The sequence below is a fragment of the Culex quinquefasciatus genome, chromosome 3, assembly GCF_015732765.1.
Source record: "Culex quinquefasciatus strain JHB chromosome 3, VPISU_Cqui_1.0_pri_paternal, whole genome shotgun sequence".
In the NCBI taxonomy this organism is placed as follows: Eukaryota; Metazoa; Arthropoda; class Insecta; order Diptera; family Culicidae; genus Culex; species Culex quinquefasciatus.
The window spans coordinates 1,265,834-1,290,094 of record NC_051863.1 but is presented as its reverse complement, the minus strand read 5'-3'; the positions used below and the strand labels follow the sequence as shown (position 1 = coordinate 1,290,094).

General features: G+C 40.4%; 1 protein-coding gene and 1 long non-coding RNA gene across 3 annotated transcripts; one reads left to right on the top strand and one right to left on the bottom strand.

The window, feature by feature from the left end:
- The first annotated feature begins 1,689 nt into the window (after nucleotides 1–1,689).
- LOC119770713 lies at nucleotides 1,690–2,244 on the top strand. Its single transcript, XR_005278958.1, has 2 exons — nucleotides 1,690–1,862; nucleotides 1,917–2,244. It is a non-coding gene; the product is annotated as an uncharacterized LOC119770713 (long non-coding RNA).
- Nucleotides 2,245–5,892: 3,648 nt separating this feature from the next.
- LOC6040472 (zinc finger RNA-binding protein) lies at nucleotides 5,893–22,865 on the bottom strand. Of its 2 annotated transcripts, XM_001849805.2 has the most exons (8): nucleotides 22,738–22,865; nucleotides 17,888–18,018; nucleotides 15,946–17,526; nucleotides 15,665–15,892; nucleotides 11,429–11,544; nucleotides 7,442–7,537; nucleotides 7,021–7,372; nucleotides 5,893–6,937 (listed from the first exon to the last, which is right to left on the bottom strand). In XM_001849805.2, exons 1-8 carry the CDS (start codon nucleotides 22,782–22,784, stop codon nucleotides 6,849–6,851), a joined length of 2,640 nt encoding a protein of 879 aa, XP_001849857.2. In that variant the 5' UTR covers nucleotides 22,785–22,865; the 3' UTR covers nucleotides 5,893–6,848. The 2 variants fall into 2 exon arrangements, with proteins under 2 accessions (XP_001849857.2, XP_038115253.1); XM_038259325.1 differs by lacking the exon at nucleotides 22,738–22,865 and having other exon boundaries at nucleotides 17,888–18,373.
- Between the last annotated feature and the right edge of the window lie 1,396 nt (nucleotides 22,866–24,261).

The following is a 24,261-nucleotide window of genomic DNA, read 5'->3' as shown; positions in this document are numbered from 1 at the left end:
CGAACTCGTCCTCCACGATAAACGAGCATGTAGAAGAGATGTAAATTTGGATTGAACAGCGGCGTCTCCGGGTACTGCTGGTGTTGCAGCAGTCCTTTCTTCTTTTTCTGCGTATTGTTGGTCAGAACCACGATGGCATACCGAAGGTTTTGGTTTGCCTTCCATCGGCGCTCGATCGTCTTCTCCAGCTCCAGCAAGATCTCCACAACTTACGGCCAGGACGGTAGTCAAAGCCAATGTTTCGATCTTTCGGACCGTGTCGCGAACCGATGTCCAGTGGGCCGTTATCACCGAGGCCGATTTGTCTGTCTCGTCAAGATCAATGGTCGAGCGTCCATGCTGCCATTGTTCGCACAGTTCCTTCTCCTTCTTCCATAGCGTGTCCTTGAAAATGTTGCCCGCAGATTTCCACTTCCCCCACCGCCGGTTCATCGATGTCAATGTCGCTGCACGACTTCAGCTGACTGCCCACGTCCATGCTCTTGATGTTGATCTTCGGTTCGAACTCCTGGATCGCCGAAGATATGTTCAAGTTCAACGGAGTGCAGAATTCGCCCTGCGCCTGCGGTTGCCAACGGTCAGTAAGCGACTTATATTAATTTGCCTGGAATTAAAAAAAAAGTCAACATTAAACAATGTGAGCCGCGAAAAGTACCGTTCCTAGATGAAGCTCCTGTTATCATCCCTTTTTCTCGGGGTGGACGCAGCAGAAACATCCGACTGGTCATCTCCTGACCAAATTTCCAAATCCGGGAACATTTCCACCAGGAATAAGTTGCGCCACTAGCGTCAACAATGGATCGGAAGCTGCTTTCTCTTCTGGATTAACAATCCACTTTTCTCCGAGTCCACTTTCGCCACTTCACCGTTCAACTGGTCCACAAACGATTCCTTCGCACTTCGTACAAAACCCTCACTCACATTATTCATCGGAATCTTCCCAACAGCTGCCGTGGTGATTCGTAACCGATTAATTCGCTACTCCGGTGGCCACTTTCGCTGCAGGAAAACGGTTCCGGGCCGGAACTTCCGGCAGAAAACGGATCACACTGCCCAAGACAAATAATTTCGCGGCTTTCAAAAACATGTAAACAATAACAATGCTTGACAGTTTGTTTGACAGATCTAGCTTTCAAGAAGGGAAGAGAAAGAGAAAAATGATTATGGCGGCCGCTGTCACGCTGGTGGTAAGCGATTGAAAATTTGTATGGGGAAAATCCGTTTAAATTCGATATTTCCCAAATTGAGCAACGCTCATACATAAAATTTGACCTGATCAAAGGTAATATTTTTTTGAATCACCAGGTCAAATTTTGTCTGGCTGCGATACGTAGTTTTTGAGATATTTACAAAAAAGCAAATTTCTCAGAACAAATTTGAATTTCTTACCACCAAACGAACAGCGCCATCTATGAGAAATTTTGGCCCGTCCGGTAATCCATTGTGATTATTATTGAAATAAAATGCTTAAAACTAGATGTGTAATGCATCGTCATATTCAATTTTATGCTAAAATGTCATAATTCCTGGAAAATTGATGAAAAAATTACATAGGCCTGAAATAAAGTTATCAACATGCGGGATCGGATTAAGCCCTTTGCGTTTTAGAACCTTTGTAAACATTGGCGTGTTTCATTTTCCATTTGGGCCCTATGTCAAACGGCCACACACGTCGGCAGGCTTTGTTTTTGTTTCTGTTTTGTTTTTTCGCCTCGCAGGCCAATCCAAAACAAATTACACTTTCGTGTTGAGCCTTTTGAACCAAAATTATATCTTCGTTAGTTTTTGTGAATTTTAATAGCTAACAGCACGATTATTTTTACAATTTCTGTTTTAAATCGAGTGTTTCTGCATTCCAAAGGGTAAGTTCAAGGTTTTAGTGGTTTGAATTGCATAATAAAGTTCTTAGTTTACAGGAAAGTGCGTGATATTTGGATGACTAAAATGGCCAACAAACTCGGATGATTGTGGCCAGTAGGTGCTCCAAGAATAAGGATGAGGACCTCTGTGCAAGAAATATCGTGGTACGATGCCTATGGCGGTGATTCATGCATTCCGTTATCGGGGAAGTAAGGACCAAGCCGCCAACATAGATGCCGCCAAATCCGTCGAACCTGTATGTTGGCTATGGGTCAATGGCACTAATGGTTTGAACCGCTACAACCCGAAAGAAACGGAACGAGATAGGGGCATGAAATAGCAAACCGGAGAAATGGATTTATCTAATAAATTTATGTAGGCAAATTGTTCGTTTTTCCTTTTTGTTTATAAACCAGAAAATGACTAGAATCACAATGATGCACGTCTTTAGGGTGTAGGAACAAGTGTAGGAATCGGTCAGAAATACTGGGAAATATTTATTTTGGATAAATCTCTGTTAGTGTAAAAGTTAATTCGTTGGTTGGAGACGTCGCAGATGGCGTTGGAACGTGGAATCAGTCGAGGTGGCGTGGCACTTGCCATCAATCCGGTTGAGTTTGTCAAAGGACGAATAACACGTGTTGGTGTTCGATTCTGAAACGACGTTGACTTGTTCTCAAGCCAGTACCGACCGCAACTGCTTCCGGTAGTAGATTCTCCTCGAAAGCTACCTTTATCGGTTCTTGGCTAACACCCTCCTCTTCATCGTCAGAACAGCCACAGCCACCTGTCACTCCGGATCAATGTTTCGGCGACGAAATGTTGACGCTCGTGCCGTTGGCCCCGCTCGTGTGGCCACTGCCGCAATCTTTGACGCCATTGCCGGGTTGTTCCAAAGTTGATCCCTGGCGTAGTCGTTGGCGGGGATAGGTTCCACCCTGCTGATCTAGTGAACTAAGTACGTAGCGTAAGAGCTCCGCCACAGCTCCACCTGGATAAAATAATCTAGGATAAATGAAGCAAAACTCGGACGTGATGACCGGTGCCTTGGTCGTTCAGGCTGTCGGAGAACCTGCCACTCATATGACACTGGAAATTATTCATTATTTTACCAGGCCGATTCCGCTAGCAGACTTACACTTGGAAGGAAGAATTGGTCAGGAATGCCTGAGATTAAATCTGAGTTAAAGTAGCGATTTTGGAGCAAAAGGCCAATCTTGGTTTTGATTCTTGTTTGCAAACAAAATCGTGATTGTCCCTGGGCTAAACACGATTCTAAAACAAAACAAACCAGTTTCCACATTGGACCTTAGAAGCAAAGGGTCTATGAGGATTTTGAAAACAAGCAAAATGTAATTGACTTTGGCCTTATGTAAAATAGCCATTTTTCAAGGAAACATCATACTTTTCATACTTTTCTCGATATGTAGGGATAGTTTAACTCCCTTAGCAACGTTTGCAGAGAAAATCTGGTTTGTTTACATTTTTGACTTTGGACCTTTTACATTGTTTTGCTTGAAATTTGTAGTTTTCCGATACAGCATTCAAAAGATCGCAAGAAAAGCTTTCAAATGAAGGTAAAAGCGAATCATTGAGTTCATTTATCGATTTGTTCTGATTTTTTGAACATTGGCCGATCTGTAAACTGTTCCGAATATGAGGGATGACAGTACTACAACCATAAAAATGGTTTTGTGGAGACTGGGTCTCCCACGTGTCGGAAACCCCGACGTGGCCGAGCCACCACCGGACTGTTCGACCGCTGCTGAGGAATCGGACGTGCTGCCGAACGCTGACAGCTGTGAGTGCTGACGTGCGAAGGCAGGGGGTTGACATCCCTGCACACATATTGAGATCCATAGACAGGGGGGCGCTATGCGGGCCCACACAGATTTTATGGGTTGAACTGAAAAAATCGTATGAAAAGTGGGATTTGGAACTCAAAAAGTCATGATTTTTGGTAAGGGTGTGGGCAGTTTCAAGTTTGTCGAAGGATCTCAAGTCAATCAAATCAGACCACACTTGAAACGGAAAATCAAGCTCACGTTCAAGACAAATTACGCCAACTTTCACTAAATACGCGGTAGCGTCTTCCCTTGGTCGTTCGCTGTGGGTTGTGAATTGCCTGCTTCTCTTATGATGGTTCGGATGGGGGAGCATGGTTATTAATTTCACGATGCTCCATACATTTAGTGACGTGATGGGAGCAAGGGCGTCTATGCGAAGTGTCCTTACACCTGCTACAAGCCAGTCAACTCAACTGGCATCAAGATTGGAATTCTGAAACGGAATTCAATTCGAATCGTTTACGTATTCCGTTTCAAACGCAGCAAACGGAACGTACACGGAATCGGTTGTTAAAAAAAACACTCCAGAAATGATACAACAATTTTTGAGAATTTATTTTACGACTTTGATTTACTTCATTCTGAGCAAAAACAAAATCCAGCATTCTGAATTTTAAAATTCGGTCTTATGGATTTCGCAATTCGCAATTCGCAATTTTCAGTGTAAGAACGGGCCTTGACCGATCTTATGCACTAGGTTCCCGACGAACACGCACTGCCCTTACACCTACATCTCACCCTTGCTCTGAGTCAGTACGAGCAGCACGCTAGAACACGCTTTGAGTGTTCGTGCCAGGCATGCACACCTTCTTTTCCGGTTACGCATTTTAACTCGGCCGGGGGTGGTACATTAAGTAGGGTTTGATGTAAGTATAAGCGCCTAACCATTTAAAGTGTGCCTAACAACTTTCATTAAAGCAAAAACTGTTTTATTTTTAGTTTGAATTCAAAAACTAGTTGTTATTTTACTGGGTGTTGTTTTTCTCCTGAAATCTTTCCTAGTGTTGAGTCGTGTTTATCTGTTGCTATTTCTTTTGTCGCGATGTTTTGTTACAATTTTGATCCTAAGCATGTTATAAAAGTTTACCAAAAGTACAATAGTAATATTTGTGTTAATCCATTAACCATTCCATAAATTGAGTAAGGGCTCAAACCTCTTTTTTTTGAAAAAAGGAGTGAAGATTGAAAACAATAGACAGTTAAAGAGAATATATTTATAAAAAATCAATAATCAATAGTAAGAGAATGATGATTTTATTTTAAAGAATAAAAATGAGAAGCTGGATGTAGTAGATATAAAATAAGACAATAGTTAATAAATAGAGATAAAAAACAAGCCTAGATTATAGTAATGATAACTTATAGGACAGATAAAGAATTATTCAAATAAATAAATTCGCAATAAAATCAAAAGAGAAAAGACTAATGATAAATAGACTTGATATTACTAGTACATTGAGGAAAAGTATTTTTTAAGGAAAAACACAAAGTTTGTTAAAGCAGTATCAATTGGTAAAAAAGAGTGGAAAAGCCTTGAGAGACAAGAGAATCAAAAGTAAGAAAAATCAAAATCAAATGATGGATATTAAATAGAAGAATCAATGAAGAAGTGAGAATCAGTAGAGCACAATAAAAAAATAAATAAATAGGAGATAGGTGGTAGCTGAGAATGAAGAGAAGAGAAACCCCTTTGTGCGATGTTTCAGGTACATCCACAGCAGTTGACTCAACATACTGCGAATCAAAACAATACCGTCTACAATCACAAATTACTTCCCTTTCCCACATTGTTGCGCCCCTTTCTTCTAGCCGTCTCGACTCTGACCCGCGGTGGTCAAAGGTTTACGATCCGTTTCCACAGGCCACCAGCTAGGTCATCATGAAAACCAAGCCAACGTGGAGGTAAGAAAATAGGACACTCGCAAGGAACCAGAGCTATACTGTTCTGATCAAGATAATTCGGATGATCTAACAGAACTACGGATGTAGTTAGTTGCGCTCCTTCCAGGATGTTCCTTACGTGGACGTCAACCGAAGAGCACGCAACAAGGTCAGTGCCATTGCATGCTCTTAGGTATCAATCCTTGGCCTGCTGAATTTTAAAATTCGGTCTTATGGATTTCAAAAATTATTTATGTTTTGGAATTTCGGATAGCAAAACAATTAAAAATATAGCTCTGTGTTATTCATTAAGAAGAAATACTTCAAATTTGTTTATTACATGCTCACTATCATGAATTTACGGTTCAATTAGTTGCTCGTGTATCTAAACTGGTTGATGGAAACTATTTTAGGATCGCTATAGACTTTTCCCCCGGTTTTTTCTCGAGTTGAAAGTTTATGTGTTTAATATTGTTTGTTGGTTTATCATTGTTTATTCTAGTGCATGTATCAATTCACACAAATTCTCGGCAGCGGGGATGTTTTCCCCCGCTTTAGCCTCAGAATCGTATGTTTTATTTTATTTTTGCTTGCTCTTGCTGATCATATTTTTTTTGATGTCGAAATAGTAGAGGTTAAATACATTTATATGATTTTTTTTGTGTTTCACATTCCAAACAGTTTAGTTTACTAAGATTATTTTTATCATTTTTTTTCTCACGGTTTAATGCGAAGAAGAGTAGGAACATAAAAGAGATTGAACATAATTTTTCAGAGACTTCTCCACCCTCCTCCTAAATTGACCGTCAACAAACAAGTTGGATTGCCAAATGCTTCTAGTTTTTCTTTGTTTTGCTTTTTCCTGAATAGTTCCTGTTAGTTTAAAATTGGGAGGAAATAATACGGTCTGTGTGTTGAGGATTACCTTTTGGTACGAACATTTTGCAAAGATCCTGGCAAGGGTTGATAGTTTTACGTTTTGTTTTTTCTCAATTTGATTTCTTGATTTAGTTTTTTTTTCATGTAGTGCGATATATTTCAGATCAAAAGTGACTTTTTCTTCCAAATTTTTCCGTTTATTGATCGCTGAGAGACAACTATATTTGTAGCATCATCATAATTAAATCCAATACTTTTTTATTGAGTGTTTAGTGTGTTCTCTAAAATCCTCTCAATCGGTTTCATGTATGTTTTAAAGTGGTTAAAATTCTAGCTGACAAGTACCTAAGTGTAACAAAAGAGCTCTCTCTTCCTTACAGTCTACTTGCCACTTTCGGTGTCCATGTCCACCACGTTGGCGCCGCCGCTGTCTCCTTTGCCGTCCTCCTTCTTGACCATCTTGCCATCGGCTGTGATTGAAACAAAAAAAAAAACACACACACATGATTAGACAGTGCTTTCTTAACGCGCACACAGCCCCCAAATCGCTTACCTTCATTGTCGGCTCCCTCGGTTCCGGAACGCCTGCGCTTGCGGTTGAAGCGCCAGTTGCGGTTGCCGACAAACTTTGGCGGCGGCAGCGGTTCCATGCCGAGCACCTTGTGGATCTGCCGGAACGCGATGAACCGGAGGAACATTTGCGCCGACACGGTCACGTCCTCGCGCTGCTGCTTGCTGAGCGTCGCCAGCGCGTCTTCCGGCTCCTTCTCGCACGGATCGAGCAGTCCGGGCCCGTTGATCAGGATCGAAGAGGCCAGTGCCTCCATCACGCGGCGCATGCACTCGCCCGGGGTCAGCGGACCGCCCGCCGACGAGATGATCTTCTCCGTGAGCAGTTCCATTGCCTGTTATGGAGGGAAGGGAATTGTTAGTCTAGCTTCAGCTATCGATCCAAGAAGAAGAGTCGAACTTACCCACTGCGAAATGTGTCCCCAGATGGGAATTCTGTGGCACAAATCACGCATGATTCGCATAATCATCACACACGATTGCAGTCCGGTTGCTCTAGCCTTAAGGAGGATTAAACAAATGAGAGAAGTTAGACCCAGAACTCGAAATATCGAGCGTCCTTTTAGAAATCTAATCTAAGTTTCATTAAAGTGGTCTAATTTGCTACAACGCACGCGCGCTGTGTAAAATTGCAAAAAAGTCAAACCAAAACAAATTGTTCACATTTTTTTTTGTTTGTTTCATCACTCACATACACACGATAAATATGGGTTACGTTTTTTTGATTGTTCTTCAATGATGAAATTGCTTGTAATGTGCTTGGTCTTAGCTAGGAGATATAAATTTCTGCATCATTTTTGTTCTCTCGTTGAAGGAGATTTAACGGTGCTACACTTTTGTAAAAGATTTTTATCAAAACACGAATTTCTTAAATAGTGACACTCCCTAATCTAAATATACCAACACAAGAACTAGCATTAAACATCCTTAAACACATACACAGTACAGCAGAAATGTATTTTTTGGGTCGCTGAAATCAAAGTTTGTGTTCTTAGTAAAGTTGCTCAGATTTACTCCATTTTTTTTTTCAAAATGCTTCTGACTAATTCTCCTCAATTTCACAATTTTTACTTTATGTGCAAGTATACAGAAGTAATTTTGTATGAGAAAAAATCTCCCAAGAATGAGTCAAAGACAAATTTGAGCCACCCTACTTTAAATGTTGTCTGTATGGGACCATCCATAAACCCCGTGGACCGTTGTTTGGAAATCTAAAAACATGGCAGACATACTGTCAAAAAGTACGAGTTTGTTTGTTTGCCGTAGTCTAATCCCTCCTTAACCAAGGGTGTCTCCACAGCTAGGGGCAAAACCCGAAGCAAATCGAATTTGCACCCGACAGCAAGCCTACCGTTGTTGTTCCTGTCACGGGTAGCAACAGTTCAACAGGAGTTCACTATTTTACCGGTTTTGCTCCACCGTCAAATGGAATTATGCACGAAAAAATCAAATACATAATCAAATATCCTATGTCCAAGCAAAACGAAATATAAACAAATTTGGATGACAAAATATCTTGGGGCCATTCCACTGACGTGCCACCCCATACATTTTTTTGAGAAATTTCTGTCCGCAAATTCTGCAACGAACACCAACTCTATCTACCTTCAGGTTCGCTGAACTAATTCTCTCCCCCACACGTGTTTTCGATATTGCGTGTATGCTTCAATGTGTAATCTGCGTCGTTTCAATAAAATCTGCGCTCAGAACGATTTTGGAGTACGCTATTCGATTCGCGAAAGGGCTTGCCAGTTTGACTCCAACAATACATTGCATGTAAACATTGCACCCTTACCAAAAATCATGATTTTTTGAGTTCCAAATCCCACTTTTCATACGAATTTTTCAGTTCAACCCATATAACCATTTTTATGGTTGTAGTACCTGAACTCAAAAAATCGTATGAAAAGTGGGATTTAGAACTCAAAAAATCATGATTTTTGGTAAGGGTGTGGCGCAAAGCGAGAGGAGAGAGCTAGCGCAAGAGAGGGAAGAGAGAAAAATCGGTTGACAGATTGTTCTCTAGAAGCAAAAACGCCAAACAAGAAGAAGACGACTGCCGTCAAAAGTGGTTTGCTCGTGGCACGTCAGTTCGTCAGTGATAAAACTTTGAAAAAAAAATTTTTTTGTAGAAAAATGAATATTTCATGAATTTATGATATTCAATTATAAACCATATCCATAAATGAGATCACAATGAGATTTTTAACGTTTGTTATTTGAGAAAATATAATTAATTTTCGCATGTGAAAAAACTTATATTTCGTTTATTATGTGATTTATGGACTGTCTCTTAAAGCCTAACTATCGTGGTGATTATTGCATTCGATCATAATTTGTCGACACACGATACATTGTTGGAATTCGAGCGAGAAGAAGGAAAGCATTTCTCGCTCGCGAACGAGGGAGAGAACTTGTAGTACTTTTCTCTTCTCGCTCGCGCTCGCCTTTTCGTTCGCGTTCTCGCTCTCGCCGCGAGCGCTCGCGAGCGCCTCGTGCTAGACGTTTGTCCCAAGCTAGCAATTTGTGTATCAGGCTTATGAATACGAACCAGGCGATGGTATAGAAGTGTAACTTCAATCGCTGTGTTGTTTTTTATTCGTTTCTAACACGTCCAACTTCTCGCGAACGGGCAATTCTGGCTCGCGAGAAAGCCCGTTCGCGAGCGGAGGAGAGCACGGGATATCGGTGAGTTTCTCTCGGCAGCTCGAGACTCGCGACGAGAACTCGAGAGAGAGAAAATTTTCTCGCGAGAGCGCGATAATACCAACACTGCACGATTAAGATTTCTCTCTCTGAAATTTCTGAAATCTTTAAAATTTTTGAAATTATTAAAATATTTGAAATTTTTGAAATTTATAAAATTTATGAAATTTTTGAAATTTTTGAAATTTTTGAAATTTTTGAAATTTTTGAAATTTTTAAAATTTATGAAATTTTTGAAATTTTCCTAAATTTTCCTAAATTTTGAAAAAAAATTAAATTTTCTGAAATTTTGAAATTTTTGAAATTGTTTAGATTTTTAAAAAAATTTAAAATTTTTAAAAAATTTAAATTTTTTGAAATTTTTCAAATTTTTGAAATTTTTGAAATTTTCCTAAATTTTCCTAAATTTTTTAAAAAAATTAAATTTTCTGAAATTTTGAAATTTTTGAAATTGTTTAGATTTTTAAAAAATTTTAAAATTTTTAAAAAATTTAAATTTTTTGAAATTTTTGAAATTCTTGAAATTTTTGAAATTTTTGAAATTTTTGAAATTTTTGAAATTTTTGAAATTTTTAAAATTTTTAAAATTTTTGAAAGTTTTGAAATTTTTAAATTTATTGAAATTTTTGAAATTTTTAAATTTTTAAAATTTTTGAAATTTTTGAAATTTTTAAAATTTTAAAATATCGGAATTTTTTAAAAAAAATTAATTTTTTGAAATTTTTAAAAATTTTGAATTTTTTTGAAGTTTTTGGAAATTTTCAAAAATTTTTTTTTTAATATTTGAAGACGAGCTTCGAACCCATATCGAGATTTTCTCGATCGTCGGTCGTAATTTGTCGATGGAAGATCGTGAAATTACGATCGAATGATCTCAATCTATCATCGACAAATTACGATCGTAATATTACGATCGAGAAATTTCGATTGTGAGTCGAGAAATTACGATCGAAATATTATGATCGAATGCAATAATCTCCACGTATAATTCGCAATATTAACCATTTTTAAGGATGGATCCCGTACAAATAATAATAATAATAATAACTTCAAAATAAAAAAAATGGATGATTTTTAAGGTTTAATTTTTTTTTAATTTTTTATATTTCTTACCCTGGTTTGTCAGTACTAGTCGGGCACCAGAAAATGAGTACCCGACTGATACCGATAGGACATTTTCCTCTGAAGTTGAAGGGTTCTTTTTTTGAAAAGGTGAAATAAAAAAAAGTTTTTTTGGTTATTTTGTTGTTTTTGAAATAACCTTAAGTCAGGGGTATTCAAAAACATCTAAAAAAATGGGGCTTTCCATCATTTTTTTTTTCAAATGACCATATCATTTGGTTTGATTTTCAAAATGAAACTATTGTTAACATTGTTCAAATTCTACGGATACTCGTAAGATGCGACTATTTTTTTTAACTTTTATTAAAATGTTGACCATTTCGAGCAAATCTGTTTTTACTAGGAACACGAAAACATTGTTCCCAGAAACAAAAAAAAAACAAATCTTGTTGCACTGTGTAATATCAACTGAAACTGTTAAAAAAACGACTCAAACTAAAAAAAATAATAATCTTATGATGAAATAAAGACAGAGATACCTAATAAATATAAACTATATAATGGTTAAGTGTTTTAAGGTAGAAGTAGTAGTAGTAGTAGAAAGTAGTCTCATTTGCACAAACCTGGAACCACTTCGCGTGTCGCAGAGCAGCAAGTGCCTGGAGACAGGGCTCCCGTGGCAGTAAATCTTCCGCGCCGCCCTGGGTGGCCTGCTCGTTGGCAGTCGCGCTGTTTGCATCTGGTGTGTGTTTGGTTTATGGTTTCGATTGTTGTTTTTTTTTTAAAGGAGATTTTTTTCGATTTTGTTTTTTTTTTTTCAAAGAATAAATGGAAAAAGAAAGGGAATATCTTCGGTTATCGACAGGGTGTTTGACCATTTGTGTGTGTGCCGTGTGAGTGGTTCTTTTGCCGGCCGGGGCAAGCCCAAAAGACAAATCACTTTTGTTTTGATTTCGCTATTGTTTTTTTTTTGTTTCAACATGAAAGGATCAATGATAGTCATCTGCAACTGCGCGCACGTACGGACAAGTGTGAAAGAGAGGAATTCTGCCAGACTAGCATTAATCGCAATCAGTTCAATTCGGAGCAACGGAACGATGAAAATTTGCAAAAATTAAAAATAAAGGGTTCGTGATGGTCAAAAATCCTGTTTTGGTTTCGTTTTTTGTTTGTTTGTTTGTTTTTTTTTCTTTCTTCGTTATTCTGTGTGTTATTCTGGGTGGAGTTCCAAGTGGTAACTTGGCAGCAGTAGCTAGATTTATGTACGCCTAGCTAATCCATGAAGCACTGCGTGTTTAGTTTCATAGAGAGTGAGAGTAAGAGCCCATCCATCCAATGCATCATTATCCAAACACCAACGTGGATGTCATCTCGAAGTGTTCAAGAAGTGCCAGGCAATGCGGAAGAGAACAATAGCAACAGATAGATGCAACCGGGGACCGATGACATCCAGATTGTTTGTTTTTCCCCTGTGCACTGGTGCGCTTTCGGTGTATGGTCGTGTTTGGTTTCACTTGTTTCTGGCTTCTGACCTCGTTTGATCCATTTTTCTTAAACGACTAGACCCGTGTACTGTGCGTGTGGGTGTGTGCGTGCGTGACGATTGGCCAATCGCGTTGTTTGACCTCGTACCAGCATAAGGGCATCTCCACAGTCCGGCTGAGAAAACCAAAAACTTATGGTCTAATGTATTTTTTCATCTTGTTTTAACGTTATAAAAATAACATTAAAAAATATATATTAGAGCAAATAAAATTCTACGATTTTAGGATTCATAATAATTTTATAATCTTAATTTCAAGATTTTCTTATTATCCAATTATCTAATTTTAAAATTTTATAATTTTTAGGATTTTGCTATTCAAGTCTGTTTGTCTGTTTACCTGCAAGAGGATTACAAATAAGGGTGATAAAATGATAACCGGAGTGATTAGGGACATATAGGGCAAATAGGTACCCACGGGACATTTATGCGTAGAAACACAGAAATCGATGGAAAAATTTCAATCGCGTTTTTCTCAGTTGCCCTTTTTTGAACATGGGACAATTATGCGTAGAACGGCAGTTTTGAACTTATACAAAATGTAGGAAGTTTTAAATTTAGAAAATTATCTATCATTTCTACATAATTTCTAAATTTTTAAATTTTATGTTTTTAGAATTTGAAGTTAAAAAAATAAGCTTTTTAGAATTATTTTATTGCAAAATTTCTGATTTTTTTTATAAATTTAGATTTTTTCAATGTTGGTCCTTTAAGCTAAGAACAAGATTGTCCGTTTGACGCAGACGCAAACGCAGAACTTTGCGCCAGTTCGATTTTTCCATGATCTGTCAGTCGAACATTCTACAGGGGTAGCTTTGTTCAATGGTAGATTACAGGCGCAAATTTTTGCGTTTGCGTCTGGGCCGAACGGACAATCTTGTTCATACCTTTAGAATTAACAATAAAAAAAATAGGAAGTTTAAAATTTAAGAACTTGAAAATTTCAGGATCTTAGAATTTTACTAAGATAAAATTGATAGAATTTCTAAATTTTAGAATTCTTTGCTCTTAAAACTTCAGAATTTTATAGTTTAAGAAATTAAGAATTTTAGAATTCTTTTACTTCACAAGAATGTGTATAATTTTAGATTTTTTAAATGTTGGTCCTTTAGAATTCATAATAAAAAAACAGGTTTTTTTTAAATATAAGAACTGGACAATTTTATTCATCTAAGAATTCTACTGAGATAAAATTTATATAATTTCTGAATTTTAGAATTCTTTGTTCTTAAAACTTCAGAATTTTAAAGTTTTAAGATAAATCATTTAGAATTATAAAAATTGCAGAATATCAGAATATTTATATTTTTTTAAATGTTGGTTTTTAGTATTTTCAAAAAATGTAAGAAGTTAAAAAATTAAGAACATAACAATTTTAGAATCTTAGTCGTAGTCGTAGTCTTAGCCGGGTTCGATGGTGTAGTTGTTAGCGTGGTAGCCTCTCACCCCAGCAGGCCTGGGTTCAATCCCAGACGGACCCGGTGGCATTTTTCGAAACTAAATTTGCCTGATCACGCCTTCTATCGAATGGGGAAGGAAAACGTCGGTCCATTTGCGTAAAAGAGGTTTTGGGTGACTCACCATACATAACCTTCGGATGCCGATAAATTTGCAACAGACACCACAACAGACCCGGGGTCGTTCAAGTGGATTGCCTTGCTTTTAGAATTTTAGAAAGTTAAAAATTAAAGATTTTCAAAATTTTAGAATTCTTTGTTTTTAGAATTTCCGAATTTTTATGTTTAGGAAATCAACATTTTAGAATTTTGAATTTATAATTATAGAATTTCAGTTTTCGGAAATTTTGTAGAGACACATGTCGCCTATGGGTAGTAGCGTAAACACATGATGTTTTGGAAAAAATGTTTTTTTTTTTCAATAATTTTGAATAATAATTTTAAATTTTTAGAAATAAATTATTTCAGAATTTGTAGTTTTCAGAATTATAAATACATAAGTTGGAATTTCAGAATATTTATAATTTAAGATTTTTTGAATGTTGGTCCTTTGGAATCTATTTATTTATTTTTGGTTATATAAAATTTTTGAATTTCAAAATTTTAAAGTTTTAAAAATGTAGCATTTTAGAATTTTGACTCTAGAATTTCAGGTTTTAGGAAATTTTATAATTTCAAAAATTTTTAAATGTCATAATTTTTTTTTAATAAATAATATTTTTTGGAACCTATTTTTTAATTTTAGATTATGATATTTGGGAATTTCAAAATTTTTAAGCTTGAGATAACTATAATTGTAGAATTTTGGAATTTGTAAATTTTAAGTATTTTCGTTTTGTAGACACATTTTGCCTTGACGTCAAACCGTCAGTTTTGGAAAAAAGGTTCCAGAGATGGTCTGGTTTTTTTTTTCAGCGGTGGTAATATTTTAATGTTTGTAAAAGTTGTTTTTTAACTATGTAGAATCCATGCACAACAACCATTTTTCTTATACAAAATTTGCTGAACTTTTCGAAAAATAACTTTCGAGGGCCCACGATTGAGTTTTAGGCGTAAAAGCTTTGGAAAACTGGTTGGCCAAAATCATCACATTTTCTACAAAAAATATGGTAAAATTTTGATAACTCGTGCCAAGGAGGCCAAACTTGATTTGCTCTTGCGTTCGCCCTCAAGACTGGAGATGCCCTAAGGCGCGAAGAAAATAGCTCAATCGATATTGACACGCCGGCCGGGTTGATGTCCTGCATACTCTCTCCGCCATGGTAATAATAACCGTCTCACCGATGATATTTGTGCTTAAGCCGGGGGCACTTTCTCGAAACGATATCGATTAAACTGTTTTTGTCGCAATTCTACATTCGCCGGTTATCACACCCTTTCGCAATCATCAAGGGCGAGCGTGGTGTGATATGTTATTCCGTGGCCTTTCACAGCACACACACACACACACACACACACACACACCCACACACATACTCATGCACAATTGCTTGTGTCCTTGCGACGGGGGTTGGCGACGCGCGCCCGTGGAATCGCTCTACAGTGCTTCAAAAAAACTTTCACGTTTTCCCATATTTCTTTCTCGGTCCACAGCAGAGGAGGAGCATTAAAAAAAAAACGTCCGATTTCGAAACACCAATTTCATCGTATACTCTCTGTCTGAGGTACGGGGTGGGTTCATCAAACTCAACATGAGATCCTTGCAATAATTAGAGGGAAAACTGAAAACTCAAACCAACGGGCTGGCGGCAGCAGCAGCAGAATCGTATCATTGAAAGTGGTAACTCGAAATCGTGATTTGTCTTTGAAGGCGCGCCGGATCGCGAACGAGCAACCACGACGGAACAGGTTCCACTTACCTTCGCGCAGCAGCGGCGACGTGAGCGATATTTTCACCGTAATCGTGCCGTCCGTCACGGCGACCGCGCCCTCCGTCGGCGCCATCGTGACCGTGTACTTTTGCTCTTCGGCGACCTTCTTCAGCTGGAGGGGCAGCTCGGTGACGACGCGCTTGAGCAGCGTCGTGGTCGGCTTTTCCGCGCACAGCACCACCAGCTGGACGGTGTTGTCACCGTGGAGGAGGAGTCCTGGAATGAGGATGTTTGATAAGTGTTCAGGATTGAGTCATAGCTCGTCTTACCCTTTGCAAGCAGTCCAACTCGCATGACGCCCTTGAGCAGACGGACGGTGCCGCCTTCGGCGTCCTTCTGGAACGAGATCATCTGGTTGGCATCGGCCTTGTTTTGATCGTCTGGCTTGGTGGTGGCGGCAGCGGCAGCAGCCGCTTCGCCTTCCTTCTTGTCATCCTTGGCGGGGGTGGTGGCAGCGGCGGCGGCGGCGGCGGTTGATGAACTACCACCTGAGGTCATCACGTCCGAAACTAGCTTCAGCGCGCGTTCGGTGTGGGAGACGATGCGCTGAATTGTCTGCAGTTCTTCCTCTTTGGGGTAGATCTCGGCGTGGCGCGCAACGACGTGACGGTCGTCGGACGACTCGGGGCGGCGTCCTGGGAGCATTCCGAAGAACGGATGACGTCCAAACTGGCGCATTCCGTGGTCGGCACCGTCGTCCATTTCGGCTTCGGCCATGCGGCGTCGGTTCCAGAACTCTTCCTGCATGGCTTGGCGGTGGGCACGCGCTTCGGCCATTTTCTTCTGCTTCAGCGTTGGCTTGATGTCGACGAACAGATCCGGTTGGACCTTCTTCTTGTACTGGAGCCGATGACGGCGACCCTTCATGTGCATCTCCTTGGCGTTCGGGTCGTTGAACTTGCACTCGCAAAGTTTGCAGCTGAAGCTGACCAGTTTGCCTTCGTCGTCCTTGATTTCCTCGATGTAATCGCTGCCCACTGGCTTGACCGATTCGTCGTGTTCGTCCGTGACTTCGCCGTCCTTTTTCTCCTCGGTGTTGGGAGCCGGGTCGCAGGCCGGAATCGGCTTACCGAGCTTGGTGTGCAGTTTGACCACTTTCTGGTGCTTGGCGCCACGGACGTGGGCCGCGTAGGCGTCGTTTCCGGTGCAGGTCACGTCGCACAGCTCGCAGTGCAGACTGTTGGCGGGTCTGGCTGGGGTGGCCGTGCCGGGTTCGGATGCCTGCTTCAACAGCAACTCGCGCTTCTTGTGCTTTTGACCTTCGAGATGCTCGCGGTACGTTTGCGGCCCGGCGCAGCTGATTTTGCAAACGTCGCAGTAGTGAATTGGCTGCGGCTTCGGTGGTGGCTTGTTACGTGGCTTGTACGGCATCATACCTCCGCCGGGGATGTTCTTTTTGTAGCCTTGCCAGCCGCCACCACCGCCGCCGGATTGTTGGCCACCGACCACATTGGAAGTTTTGGTGTTTTGCTGCTGCTGAGCAACGTACATCGTCGTAGCGCTGTACAAAGCCGCGTCGTAGCCCGAGTACGTGTTCTGGGCGTTTGGGTTCACGGCCTGGGCCGATGCCGCCGACTTTGGCGCACTGTTGACCGTGGTCACCGTCTGGGAGAAGCCGCCCTGCTGTTGGGGAACGTACGCCTGCGGCTGTCCCGTGTACTGGGCCGTTGTTTTGGCCGGCTGGAAGTTGATGACCTTGGGACCTCCCGCTCCCGCTCCACCCGTTGTATCGTACGCCGTCGGAGCCGCCGTGTAACCGGTGGCCGTTGCTCCTGCCTGCTGGTAGTACGTCTTGCTCGTATCGTACTGAGTCGTACGACCGTAACCGTAATCGTAACTCGCTGCAGTTGCTACAAAAGAGACGAAGAGAAGCAAACGAATTGCAATAAATCAATTTAGGGTGCGAAACGGAACACGTCCGGTCACGACATCACGATAGTCGTCAATAAAAACATTCTTCCAGCCAAACTACCGGCACGGCGTTTCGGGTTGCATCGATATGCTTAAAAAAAAAAATTTCCCATGCGCTCTTCTTCAACACAATTTCCACACTCCAGAGAGCAGGGGGAAATAGAGAGAGAGAGAGCGAGCGAAACGCCGCAGGTAAAGGCATAGCAAAGAACCTGGCCCCCTTTCCACACGTTCAAAACTTAAAACGCTGCGGTTTTTCCTCCGAAAACTAGCGAGGTGCAATGACCTCCGTATACTCACTCGCGTAGGTTCCGGGAGTGGCCGCCGTCTGGTAGGCCTGCTCGTAGCCGGTCCCTGGTGCCGGTGTGGCCGCGGTCGCTACTGCATAACCCGTCTGCGTCGTCGGGTACGCGGTTCCGGTGGCGGTCGTGCTGCAGCAGGTCACAATCGTCGTCGTCGTCGTCACCGGGGAGGAACAGAAAACAACATACATGAATAACAATTTTTTTTTCTTCTTCGGTGGCAGGGAGTCTGTCCCCGGACCCGGAAGTAGAATTCTTGTCTTTCTTTCCACGGGAGGCTGCACACACAAACAGAACCCAAATCACACACTCGCAAGACTCGCAATGGGTCCGCAAATCGGAACCAGACGCACGACGACGACGACTTTCGAGATTCAATCGATTTTTCGCGTTCTGAATGGATCGTCCCGGGAAAAGCGAAAAGTGTGAAAAACGCCGTCGTCGCCGTGTGTGTCTCCTTCTCGTCAGACGGCCATTATGAATGAAGTGAGCGAAAATGAAATCCTCAACCGGTTTTTTTTGTTGCATGTTGTGGTTGGCTCACTTCTCACCACCCACCCGGCGGTGCTTCAAAGGGTGGAGTTTTTGAAAAAAAAAAAAAAGGATTTTATTCATGAAAAGAACAGCTGACGGTTGTGATTTCATTCCAAACAAAAAAAAAATGTAAATAGGCCAATTTGTAGAGTGTTTCCTGCTCACTTCTAATAAATAATGCGTTATGGATTTTGCTAGGTTTTTTTACCACCCTTTTCCTAGATTTGAAGACTCGAACATTCATAGTTCGCAAATTCGCAATTTTCAGTGTAAGAACGGGCCTTGACCGATCTTATGCACCAGGTTCCCGACGAACACGCACTGCCCTTACACCTACATCTCACCCTTGCTCTGAGTCAGTACGAGCAACACGCTAGAACACGCTTTGAGTGTTCGTGCCAGGAATGCACACCTTCTTTTCCGGTTACGCATTTTAACTCGGCAGGGGGTGGTACAGTCATCCCTCATATTCGGAACAGATTACAGATCTGCCAATGCTCAACGAATCATAGAAAATCGATAATTGAACATAATGATTTGATTTTTCCTTCATGTGAAAGCTTTTCTTGCGATCTTTCGATTGATGTATAGACCGGCTGTACATTTTTACGTTTTATAACAAGTTTTTAAAGAAAAACATTGACCCTTGAAATCCACAAATTCGGAACACTTTTTTCATAAGGCTAGTATGCAGATCGGAAGGAAAGGGGTCAAGAAACAGCTTTACGAACAGCAGAAAAAAGGAGAGGGAGCGATTTCTTGGGCTTTTCTTCAACCTCTCTGACTTGCTTGCGTTGCCGCTGCTGCGCATTTGATTTTTTTTTTCTTGACCGGTTCCTTCCGAAGTGCATACACCGCTTTAAAACCAATAAAACTTAAGCTAAGTGATGTTTGAAACATGGTCTGATAACTTTTTTTGTGAAAATCTCAATTGAATTTAGGTGTTCCACAATTGTGGGAGGCGCAATAACATCCCACAATTATGGAACAGGCAATTTGGAGGCAGTGTTTTGCTGCTCTGAATAAAATAGTCTCGAAATGCAGTTTTATGTTCAAAAAGAACTACTTTTACTAGTAAAATAGCAAGAGAATGTCCAAATGAAGGTCCTAAAAATAGCAGGGACGACAGAAAAGTTGCATTTTGCACCCTATTGACAAATTGTCACAAAAGTGTTCCGAATTTGTGGGATGACTGTACAGTGTTTTTGGTTTGATGTCAGTACGCTTTACCATTCATAGTGTTCCTATTAACATTTATTTAAGCAAAAAAAAATATTATTTATAGTTGGAATTCAAAATTTAACTGTTATATACTGGGTATTATTTTATCCTGGAATCTTTCCTAGTGTTGGACCCGACCCTAGTTTTTTAAGCATTGAGGCCCGATTTCACTTCCGAGAATAACATTGATTAGTTTTCGCAAGAGTTTGCGTAGTTTGATTGTAGATGAGGCTTAATGACCCATCTACAATCACTTAACTTAGAAAATTGTACCTAGCTTAGAAATTTAAATTCATGGAAAGCAATCTGATCTTCAACAATGTAAAAGTAAGCAAATAAGTAATTTGACGTATGGTTTAGAAAATTTATAAACCTACGGTAAGTTGACGTTTCCGTACCAAAGGTAAACAAACATAGCAAATTCCGGTTTGTAAACCTCCTTGCCCTGATGAAAAGTCTGACTAACAGGATATCGTGCCGAGCTCCCGTGGTGTAGTGGTACGGGTTTCGCTTTGTAAGCGGAAGGTCGATGGCTTGAAACCGATCTGGCGAGGCAAAAGGGGTAGGTGGCGGTCGAGAGGGGATATCGGCTGCTGCGGGAATTGACTTTGTCAAGTCCCAAGCCTCCCCAAAACCCATCCCATTCAATCTCTCGGACGATCTGTTGGCGACTGAGTCTGAGCGTTGAAGAACTCTGCAACAATACACAGAGAAGAGCTTCAAATGCTACTTTCGACTCGGTCACATGCCCTCAGGCAAAATTCGAGCTGAAGATTGGGCTATATGATCGGTAACGATCTCTAGATGGGTCAAAAATAAACGAGATTTCCCCTCAATCTCGCTCATCTCCACGTCCTCGGATCGGTCTCTCGTGCTCGTGTGGCATGGCATTTGGGGGATTGGTCTAGGGAATGAGAGGGGGCAACTGCTCGAATAATTCGTCAAAACACTGTCTCGCTCAAACAATTGGCATTCATAAGCTAAACAACATGCGACATCTAGTGTTGAGTAGCAGAACAGAGCGAAGGATGTCGATTGAAATTTTTGCCCTTTGAGGTTATGTATGCGAATTCTGTTTTGTTAAATTCCAGCGTTCAAAACAACTTTTGAGCAAAAATTCCAACTGATACTTTGTTAACTTTTGATGCTCTATCATTTTAAACAATATTATTTTTTTAAAAAAAATTTTTTGATTTTTTTTATTGCGTTAATTTATAGAGGGCAAAAAGTTTACACTCGTACTACTTGATTTTTTTTCTCGAAAGTTGTTCTAAGAGCTGTAAATTCAATTTTTAGTTTGCATTCCTATGTAACCGAACAGCGAAAATTTTAATCGTCATTCTTCGATGCTTTGCGCCATCTGTCGGAATTTTTGAGCTTTTAATCGCGAATAGCGCTACGGAAGACGATCGTTCGGCAGGCTGTGTATAGCAGCATAACAGAAAACCTGAGAACAGATCATACTACAATAGATACGCAAGTGTCGCAGTGACCCGTGTCTGTTCAAAGTAAAAAAAAAGGATATCGTAGCCAAATAAAATTAAACAATTACGTATAACAGCCCAGCAAGTTTTTAAAGTTGATTGTAGATAACAGCCGTAAGTTAGGTACTTTTTCTAAGTACCTTATCTATTTACTTTACTTAAGGTTTAATATTCTACAATTGTTAAACTTACGGACCCAATCCTGAAATAATTTGTTTATAAAAACTGACAAATTTAGTTGTAAATCTACTGAAGGTACTAAAATGTTTGTAGCAAAAATCTGGATGCAAAAACTCTGGTTGATGTGCACCGTTAACTATTCTAAGCTAAGTGATTGTAGATAGGCCATAACTTGTAAAAGACTCTGTAAAAGGGTCACTTTTTAGTTTGACAACCTCTTTACACGGAGCTCTTTCTCTCTCTCACACACACAAACACACACACACACGGTTGTTTTGATAGTGTGCGTGAGCGCCGTGTAAAGTGACAGTTGGTCACTTTTTAGTTTGACTTTGACCAATACACTCAAACCCCGATGGTTTGACACCAACTGTTGTCAAACGAACGGGGTCACTTTTTAGTTTGACACCCCTTTTACACGGAGTTCACACGCACTACCAAACGATTGTTGTGATAGTGTGCGTGAGCGCTGTGTAAAAAGTGACAGTTCGTCACTTTTTAGTTTGACTTTGACCAACCAACGGGGTACAAACTAAAAAAGTGTCAAACGAAAAAGTGACCAACCACCGGGGGTTGGGTGTAACTGGGTACAAACTAAAAAAGTGTCAAACGAAAAAGTGACCAACCACCGGGGGTTGAGTGTATTACACTACGGCAAACAAACTCGCACTTTTTGACAGTTTGTTCGCCTGGATTTGTTTGTACAAATGTCAGCCCGCATTTTGCCTTGTTGGTTTGCGTTAGTGTAATGGCTCCTTAAGATTCTTTAATTAACTGGCTGGACCCGTTGCCTGTAGTTCCAGTTACAGTGATACAAAGTGTAAACTAACAGGATATCGTTACCAAATAAATTTTAATTACAGTTTATATGGAATTCCAATGAGAATGTAACAGAAAAATCAGGCTTCGGGTCGACACTGTTAAGATCCGTGCTTAAATATTTGTAGCATTCAAAAACTACAAAACTGATATCCAAACTCTGACCAAAAACAAAATTCTCAACTCAACCCACCGTTCTCACCAGCGCCTCACTAACCCCACTCACGCCTCACTCACTCACTCATCACCACTCCCCATCTGTCTGCGTGAAGTTGTAAATGTCAAGCGGCGATCCGGCGGTGGCGCATCAGAGCCGCCTGCTTCGCACTCACACACTCGCACGCACGCACACACACACACACAACACCCCATCCCACCCAGCCCAGCTACAACTTCCTCCCTTCTCTTGCTCTCTCCCTCTCACACCAACTGGCTGGCTTGCTGTGCTGGTCGGGTCAGCAGCCATGGAGGAAAATTTTCCACAGCACCCCGTGCGGGTTGAAATTTTGACGCGAGGTTTTCGCACCGGAAAACACCACCCCCACGTCAAACTCCACCACTTCCGGGTGCGGGACCCTCCAGGGAACACTTTTAGCACAGATTCACTTACCCATACTGCGTTGCACCATGCGGAAATCCAAAGTAGTTGTTTGCCATTTTTTGGAGCACTCGGTTTGGTCGCCGTCGCAGCACCACTTTGATGAGTGAGAGTGTGGTGAGTGAGTCGAGTCGCGAGTGAGATGAGCGTGAGTGAGCCGAGCCGACTGCCTGGGTGCACGCTGAAGGCGAACGCATCGCTTTTTGGTTGAATCGGTTGAATATTATACTGTCACATTAGGGTGATGCTTTTCGCAAAAAGATTTAAGAATCGATGCGAAAAATTTGATGTTTATGATCGTCCATTGAAGTTTCCATACAATTCAAGCAAAACAATGTATTATACATGATACACTCTTTGTTTACAAGCTCACATTGGCCCGTTTACAGTGTTTTTGGTACACGCAGAAAAATGTTTTGTAGAATCAGCCTGTACGAGGTTTGAATCAACAAATTTTTGGTTGAATATAATCAACGCCGATTTTGCGTTGAAACAAACCTTGATTATCTCAAGTCCACAAAAGTTCTTTGATTCAACAAAATTAATGATTTTCAAATCAACAAAACTTTTTTTTTTTATTCAAATATGCCTTATTTTTCTGCGTGTATCTTGACTGGGACGAATATATTTTTTTTGGAAATACACAGTGGATTCGCTAAATCAAATGAAAAATTCGCATGAAATTTGAAATTTGAATCAACGAATCCGCTCTATATAAGGCTTTCTAGGCCCAGTGAAAAAAAAAATAATTTAACTCAAAAATGACGAACCCCTCGTCACAGTGTCCTGATGCAAACAATGATCGAACTGTAGCTGTCACAGCCCTGCGAAGTATGTTGGCTGACATATCGGGCGATCAGTCAAAAAACCCAGCTAGATGTCGCCTGACAAACAACTTTTGCTAGAAAGAGATAGGAAACCTGATGCAAACAATCGTCCAGCTGTAATGTAAACATACTTTGAATGTGTTGGTAAATTTCTGGCTAGAAAGCCTTATTGAAAAATACAGTTAGACTCGATTAACCTAAGGCCTTCGGATAACCGAATCACGGGAAAAAGTGTTGCTTTTTCGTTGTCTTATTTTTGATTACCGAGCATTTAAGTGATTTATGATTTTTAAATCCGGTGAGGAAATATTGAGATAATGTATTTGGTAATTCAATAGGGATGTAAGGGATCATAAATACCTAAGCTTGACAACAAAAAATAAGACAAGCATTTTTTTTTCATGATTTCATTATCCGAATAGGAATTTTTCCATGGCCTTGGGATAAACGAGTCTGGATATGCAGAAATAAGAAAATTGTTGAAAAATATTTTTTTTACATTGTGGAAAAATAAATGTCAGGAGTTTTTTTTTTAGAAAAGGTCCAATGAACCAAATTTCCAGTTTTTGGCTTTTTGGGTGTTTTTGAAACCGCCTTGAATCAGGGGTATTAAAAAACACCCAAAAAGCAAAAAACTGAAAATTTAGTTTGTTGGACCTTTTAAAAAACCAGTACCGTGGTGTAGGAGTAAGCGTGGTTGCCTCTCAGA